At 38.1% G+C, this 8,464-nt stretch overlaps 1 protein-coding gene across 3 annotated transcripts in view; it reads left to right on the forward strand.

Annotated features, from left to right (window-relative positions):
- The window catches only part of HNRNPR (heterogeneous nuclear ribonucleoprotein R), a 42,701-nt gene extending 35,349 nt beyond the window's left edge, over window positions 1–7,352 (forward strand). For all 3 annotated transcript variants that reach the window (XM_049774755.1, XM_049774756.1, XM_049774754.1), the window contains 3 exons: window positions 5,160–5,309; window positions 5,814–5,935; window positions 6,070–7,352. In XM_049774755.1, coding sequence (XP_049630712.1) covers window positions 5,160–5,309; window positions 5,814–5,935; window positions 6,070–6,682 — 885 coding nt within the window. In that variant the 3' untranslated portion in view covers window positions 6,683–7,352. The remainder of the gene's footprint in view (window positions 1–5,159; window positions 5,310–5,813; window positions 5,936–6,069) is intronic.
- The last annotated feature ends 1,112 nt before the right edge of the window (window positions 7,353–8,464 follow it).

Consider the following 8,464-nt stretch of genomic DNA (forward strand, 5'->3'; position numbering starts at 1 on the left):
CTCTTTTCCTTCTTTTTTTTTTTTTTTGTTTTTGTTTTTGTTTTTGGACCACACCCGTTTGACACTCAGGGGTTATTCCTGGCTATGTGCTTAGAAATCGCCCCTGGCTTGGGGGGACCATATGGGACGCCGGGGGATCGAACCGAAGTCCGTTCCTTGGCTAGTGCTTGCAAGGCACTAGATACCTTGCAAGATACCTTACCTCTAGTGCCACCTTCCCGGCCCCCTTTTCCTTCTTAATAAATGGATATGAATATCAGAAATGAAATACTTTCAGTTACATATTTCTGTCCACAGCATTCCTATAGTGCAGGCAATAGAAAATGCAGAAATTTTAAATTAAATATATATATTTTTAATTTTTGTTTTTTTTGCCCACATCTGGAGGTGCTGAGGGTCTGTTCTTGGATTTCCACTTAGTAGTGACTCATGGTGGTCTCAGAGGACCATATGGGATGTCAGCTATTGAACCCTGCATGCAGGGTCAAACACCCTACCCCTTTTACTATCTCTTCAGCCCCAACAGATACTTCGTTGTTTTATTTTTGTTTGTTTTTTGTTTTTGGACCACACCAAGCAGAGCTCAGGGGTTACTTCTGGCTCTGCACTCAGGGTAGTGACCTGGTGGTGCTCCAGCTAATTATATGGGATGTTGAGGATCAGTCTGGGTCAGCCACATGCAAGGTAATGCCCTCCCGCTGTGCTCTGGCCCCAATAGACTTTTTTCTAAGGCAGAAAAAAAAGTTACATTTTAGAGATTTATTATTATTTAGAGATTATTTACACTCTGCACTGATCATATTATGACTTGTTTTTACGTGACACTGAACTTTATTTCAATGTTTAGCTTTTTATTTGTTTTTTTTGTCCATACCTGATGGTGCTTAAAACTTAGTTTTTCTGACTTTGTGCTCAGCAATTACTTGTGCAATGTGACTCAAGGGACTATACTTGGTGCCTGATCTGGATCTTGGGTTGGCTGCTTTCTAGGCAAGCATCCTGCCATCAATATTATTTCTGTAGTTCTCAATGTATAGCTTATTTTAAGCCCTTTTTATTTTAAATAATTAAATTTCTTTAATGATTGCTCTGATAAAGAATGGCAAAAGTCATAGTGTTACCACATTTGCTGTTACATGGTAGTGGCAAAAGTTACTTGGCAGATTATGAGTATGTATTGCCAGGATTTTTGCCTGATAAATGGTGGTAGGAGGAATCCTGATTCTTAGGCTTTTCTGCATTACTCCTGGGAATGAGGAGACACATGAGCGCTTTCCATTATCGTAATATGAGTATTTTGTTTTGTGTCTTTTTCTTTTTTAAGGAGATAGCAACTCTATGGAGGATATAAAATTGTGATGAGATTCTTCTGGACTGAGGAAGTCTTCCTGAGGCTTTTATCCTGGAAGCAGTCCTCATTCTGATTAGTTTGGAAGAGGGCACTAATTTATACCAATTTGGCTCCACTTTGTTGGATGGCACTGAACTTTAGTGTATTATAAGAAACTTTAGCAACAGTCACCTGTTTTAAAGTTTCTGTCACTTGTGTTTTTGGTCAGATCATTGAATTTGAATTTTTATCTTTGTAGTAAATATTTGTTTTTTGGAACCACACCTGATTATGCTGAGGAATCATATATTACACTGGGATTCAGTTCAGGGTTGGGGTCACAGCCACATGCTAGGAAAGTGGCTTAACTTTTGTACTTTTTCTCTGTCCCTGCATAAATATTTTAAGATTCCTTACAACTTTGAAAAGGTATTGGGATAGTCTGCGCCTGAGCAAAGACACTTTGCCACTGAGCCATATTCATGGCCTCTTGCTTCCTTATTACTTTATAAAATATTAAAAAATATATATCATTGTAGTATATACCAAGCTATGGTTCCAGTCTGTCTGTACCCCAAGTAAGAATAAATAAAACCGTGATGGCAATAAACTTTTTATTATATTCTTTATCATTTTGTATTCAATACTTTTTTTTTCTTTGGCTTTTGGGTCAGACCTGGCAGCACTCAGGAGTTACTCCTGGCTCTACACTCAGAAATCACTCCTTGCCAGGATTCGAACCATTGTCCTGCATGTAAGGCAAACGCCCCACCTCCATGCTATGTCTCCAGCCCTATTTAATACATTTTTATTTATTTATTTAATACTTTTTTTTTTTTTTTTTGGTTTTTGGGTCACACCCAGCAGCGCTCAGGCGTTACTCCTGGCTCTATGCTCAGAAATCACTCCTGGCAGGCTCAGGGGACCATATGGGAAGCTGGAATTCGAACCATCATCCTTCTGCGTCTAAGGCAAACGCCTTACCGTTGTGCTATCTCTCCGGCCCCCTATTTAATACATTTTTTAATGAATCACCATGACATACAGTTAGTTACAAAGTTGTTCATGACTGTGTTCAATACCTGTCTCTTCACCAATGCACATTTCTCATCACAAATGTCCCCAGTTATCCTTTCCAGGGATCATATGGGCTACTGGGAATTGAACCCAGATTTGCCACATGCAAGGCAAGCACCTTGTCCATTGTACTTGCTATCTCTTCAGTAAGGCTCTGGTTTTAGGGGTCACTCAGAGGACCATATTCAATTTCAACATCAAACTATGGTCTACTGTGCATAGCAAGCAATATAAACCCTGTTTTGTTTCTTTGACCTCAAAATTATATCTAAAGGTATAGAAAGAAATTACATTTCCTCTTCTTTTTTTTTTTTTGTGGTTTTTGGGTCACACCCGGCAGTGCTCAGGGGTTATTCCTGGCTCCAGGCTCAGAAATTGCTCCTGGCAGGCACAGGGGGACCATATGGGGCGCCGGGATTCGAACCGATGACCTCCTGCATGAAAGGCAAACGCCTTACCTCCATGCTATCTCTCCGGCCCCACATTTCCTCTTCTAATCTCTCTCTATTCTCTATATACATTGAGTTTCTGTAGTCTGTGGCTTATCCTTTTAGTGATTTCTTTTCAGGCTTTCTCCCTTTGTCTATGTGTATGAATGATTATTAGTACCCTATTGCATTTACTAACCTACATTATATTTACTGTTGCAATGGTAACTGTTTCATTGTATGTACCTTATATAAAAAAAGCCAATTAATCTATAATGCAATTCTTGACTATAGAAAGGATTGTCTTTTTTTTTTTTTTTTTTTTTGCTATTGGACCACACCCAGCAGTGCTCAGGGGTTATTCCTGGCTTTATGCTCAGAAATCTCTTCTGGCAGACTCGGGGGACCATATGGGATGCCGGGATTTGAACATCGTCCTTCTGCATGCAAGGCAAACACTTTACCTCCATGCTATCTCTCTGGCTCCTTTAAAAAAATTTTTTTTTTGCTTTTGGGCCACACCCACCAGTGCTCAGGGGTTACTCCTGGTTCTATGCCCTCCCCCCAAAAAAAAGTCTTTTAGGAGCCAGAGAAAAAGTACAGCAGAGAGTGCTTGCCTTGTACCTGGTCTACTTGTGTTTGATCTCGGCATCCCGTATGGTCCCCTGAGCATGGCAGGAGAAATTTCTGAGTGCAGAGCCAGGAATAACTTCTGAGCATTGCCAGTGAGGCCCCAAAACCAAATAAAGGTTTTTAACTTTGCTTATGCATCTTTTTGTCATATAGTAGTCATTTTAGTATTTGAAAATATATTTTTTATAGTTTTTCATTTATTTTGTGTGTGTGTGTGCGCGCGCGCGCTCAGGGGAACGTATGTAACCGGGTTGTCTGCATGTAACACACACACCTTACCTGTTGTACTATCACTTTCAATCTGGCCTCTTTATAGTTTGTGGTTTTTGTTTGCTTGTTTTTGAGCCATACTGAGTGGCGCTTATGGGTTACTCCTGCCTCTGTGCTCAGAAATTGCTCCTGGCAGGCTCGGGGGACCATGTGAGATGCCGGGGATTGAATTTAGGTCTATCCCAGATCATCTGCATGCAAGGCAAACACCCTACCACTGTGCTAATCCTCCAGCCCTTCTTTATAGTGGCTTTTTTTGGGGGTGGGGGGGTTATCTGGCAGCGTCAGGGGTTACTCTTGACTCTGAGCTCAGAAGTCACTCCTGGCAGGCTCGGGACCAGATGGGATTGCTGGGATTTGAATTGGGATCCGTACTATGTTGTCTGTGGGCAAGGCAAACACTGTGCTATCACTCAGGCCCCCCTTTACATTTCTTTTTTTTTTTTTTTTTTTTTTTTTTTTGTGGTTTTTGGGTCACATCCGGCAGTGCTCAGGGGTTATTCCTGGCTTCACGCTCAGAAATTGCTCCTGGCAGGCACGGGGGACCATATGGGACGCCGGGATTCGAACTGATGACCTCCTGCATGAAAGGCACACCTTACCTCCATGCTATCTCTCCGGTCCCCCCTTTATATTTCTTTCTTTTTTTTTTTTTTTCCTTTATATTTCTTTTAAAGAATTAAATCACAGGTCTTCTCTCAACATTTTAATAAGGAATCACCTTTTTTCCCTTTCTTTATCTTTTGGTTTTTGAGTCACAACCAGCAATGCCCAGGAATCGAACCAGGGTCCATCCTGTGTTGGTTGCATGCAAGGCAAACACCCTACTGCTGTGCTATCGCTCCAGTTCCTTTTTTTTTTCTAACAGTAGGTTTTAGTTTCATACTATTCCATTAAGTGTTTGTTTTATCCCATTACAGTTTTTGGTCTGTTTGTATGTTATCGGGTATGAATCAAATTTTGGTTGCTATTCAAATTAGTAATAGTATTATATTTTGTTATGAATGGTAAGGATGGTTTTTAAATTTTGTGTCCTTATTGTTTCTCTGGCTATTCTTTATTTTTCTTTTTATCTGAATTTTTTCCCATGTTTTATATGAGCTATAGAACCTGCTTATGCAGTTACTTCATAGAGTGATAGGAATGAACAGTTATTTTAGTAGGGAGAAGAAAAATGAGCAAAACCACTAAATGCTGCTAAGGTGGAAGGAAATGCTTTAATATAAGACAAGCTAAAATTAAGTAGATAGGGGTCAGAGCAATCCAGGACAGACCTTGGTTTGATCCCCGGCATCCCATATGATCCCCCAAGCCAGGAGCTATTTCTGAGTGCACAGCCAGGAGTAACCCCTGAGAGTCAGCAGGTGTGGCCAAAAAAAATTAAGTAGGTAGTGCCAATTTTCTCTATTTTCTTGTAATAGGTTAAAGTTTTATTTGTGAGGAACTTGGCTACTACCGTGACAGAAGACATATTGGAAAAGTCATTTTCTGAATTTGGAAAACTTGAAAGAGTGAAGAAGTTGAAAGATTATGCTTTTGTTCATTTTGAAGACAGAGGAGCCGCTGTCAAGGTAGGGATTTTGAAATTTTGCTTAATATTTGAGTTTTGTTTGCTGATAGTTGCCAAACATGACTGTAAAACCTGAATTAGAATTGATTTTCAACTTTTTGCCAACCTGGATCATAACACTATTTCTCTGAAGCGGTGATAGTGCAATTGGAAAGACTTCATATTTCCAAGTTTGATTATTCTGTTTGTGATCTTAAGCAAGTTAATTCTTATTTTTGTGATCCTAAATTTTGGTAGCATGATTGGTTGAAAATACTACTTAGTCTAGTAATTATCTCCTGTCAATAAGTATAATGACTTTCTTGCTTTAATTTGTAGACCTATTTAAAGAAAACGAACGGTGTACATGACTTTGTTTACAATACAGTATACTAACTCAGTAGACGTATTTTGAAGAAATGGCTTTCTATAGATTTTTCTTTACTCAGTTTATTAGACTATTGAGTGACACAAATATTTATAGTATAGTGCTGTTGTAAAACATACATTTTCTAATTTTATATAGGCCATGGATGAAATGAATGGTAAAGAAATAGAAGGAGAAGAGATTGAAATAGTCTTAGCCAAGCCACCAGACAAGAAAAGGAAAGAGCGCCAAGCTGCTAGACAGGCCTCCAGAAGTACTGCGTGAGTCTGCTTTTTACTAATACATCTTTGAACAGAGAATTAACTCGGTGGTGGAAGTCATATTAATAAAGACAAATAGGAAAAGCCTAAATAAACTAGTTTTTAAAAATTTTTTTCCTTTCTCTCTTGCCTAGATATGAAGATTATTACTATCACCCTCCTCCTCGAATGCCACCTCCAATTAGAGGTCGGGGTCGTGGTGGGGGAAGAGGTGGATATGGCTACCCTCCAGATTACTATGGCTACGAAGATTACTATGATGATTATTATGGTTATGATTATCACGACTATCGTGGAGGCTATGAAGATCCCTACTACGGCTATGATGATGGCTATGCAGTAAGAGGAAGAGGCGGAGGAAGGGGAGGGCGAGGTGCTCCACCGCCACCAAGGGGGCGGGGAGCACCACCTCCAAGGGGTAGAGCTGGCTATTCACAGAGGGGGGCACCTTTGGGACCACCAAGAGGCTCTAGGGGAGGCAGAGGGGGTCCTGCACAACAGCAGAGAGGCCGTGGTTCCCGAGGAGCTCGGGGCAATCGTGGGGGCAATGTAGGAGGCAAGAGAAAGGCAGATGGGTACAACCAACCTGATTCCAAGCGCCGTCAGACCAACAACCAACAGAACTGGGGTTCTCAACCCATCGCTCAGCAGCCGCTTCAACAAGGTGGTGACTATTCTGGTAACTATGGTTACAATAATGACAACCAGGAATTTTATCAGGATACTTATGGGCAACAGTGGAAATAGACAAGTGAGGGCTTGAAAACGATATTGGCAAGACCGATTGGCTCTAGATCTACATTCTTCACACACAAAAAACAATTGGCTTAACTGTTTCATCTTTAAGTAGCAATTTGCGGCCATTTGTATTGGGCTGAAGAAATCACTATTGTATATATACTCAAGTCTTTTTATTTTTTCTCTTTTTCGTAAATGCTCTTGGACATTATTGGGCTTGCAGAGTTCCCTTATTATGAAGTTACAATGCTTTTATTGTTTCAAGCTTCATTTTAGCTTCAAAACAAACTGAGCACACTGTTAAATCATGATTTTACAGAACCTTTGGTTTTGGAAAGTTTCATTTTTCGGATTTGGATAGATTCATAGGAGTATGGAGTATGCTGTAAATAAAAATACAAGCTAGTGCTTTGTCTTAGTAGTTTTAAGAAATTAAAGCAAACAAATTTAAGTTTTCTTGTATTGAAAATAACCTATGATTGTATGTTTTGCATTCCTAGAAGTAGGTTAACTGTGTTTTTAAATTGTTATAACTTCACACCTTTTTGAAATCTGCCCTACAAAATTTGTTTGGCTTAAACGTCAAAGCCGTGACAATTTGTTCTTTGATGTGATTGTATTTTCAATTTCTTGTTCATGTAAGATTTCAATAAAACTCAAAAATCTATTCAAAACATTACCTATTTCAAATTCAATTGTGTCCTAAAACATGACTTTATTCGTAATCCTTACAAGGAATATTGTTTTCAAACTATAACTGCCTATGTGAGTGATCAAATTTATGCAAAATTACTTGTCTATTCCAAAATGTATTGTGGATATCAGATTGAGAATTAGTCTAAATTTGAATATTTATTCCAAATAACACTTTATTGATGGTGTTTTCTTATAGTCTCTTCTGAATTTGAAATTTTATTTTTTTAGAATAAAAACAAGTTCAAAGACCTTTGAACATTCTTGCAGGCATTTGGATAATTTGTGTTAAGTAATTTGGGGTTTGGGAAGCAGACTGCAATTTATTTTGACCCACTTTCTTTCTATAAAGGGTTATTTGTTGATGGAAAATCTCATTTGCTGCATAAGTGAATGTGTATTACAGGAAAAAATGTTAGTGCTGTGGCATCAATTGCACTGAGGACTAAACTTCAGTTTTAGCATACGTTATGTGACTACCACTTGTTCCTGTTTTAGGAATATAACTTCTGCCATGTAAATTTTCTTTGAGACACACACATGCCTTATGTGGCATGAAAATATATAGTGGTCATACTTCTATCTGTTAAGTCCCCACACTTCTTTTAAACTATCGTAATAGCTAAAGTTTGTGTTGGCCCAGTTAAAAAAAATTTCCTGTTCCTATTAGAAACTCAGATTTATTTTAAGACATTTTTACTTGAGAATAAAAGGAACAAAAAAAATCTAAACTTTTAAGTGCAAAGAGTCTGGATCACCTACAAATTACCGTAAAAGTTTCCAATTTATCTTATTGTTAAGTGGGTCTAAAGTGTTTTTAAATCAAAAAATTAAGCCATTTGAGAATAATTATAATGAACACACCTTTATTTTGTGTTTTGTTCCTGTTTGGTGTCTTTTTATAACAACAATATTAGATTTAAATATCAAAAGTAAAAAAAAAAAGTCATTTAATTTATTAAGAATGTAGTTATATTTTGGGTTCTTTTGGATTTTAACTAAAAATATTTGTTGATAAAAGCCAGAATTCATTACATAATACAATTAACAGACTTTTAAAAAACCTATTCCTTTTATATCTGCTTTATAGTAGTTTTA

Source organism: Suncus etruscus, chromosome 6, assembly GCF_024139225.1.
Source record: "Suncus etruscus isolate mSunEtr1 chromosome 6, mSunEtr1.pri.cur, whole genome shotgun sequence".
In the NCBI taxonomy this organism is placed as follows: Eukaryota; Metazoa; Chordata; class Mammalia; order Eulipotyphla; family Soricidae; genus Suncus; species Suncus etruscus.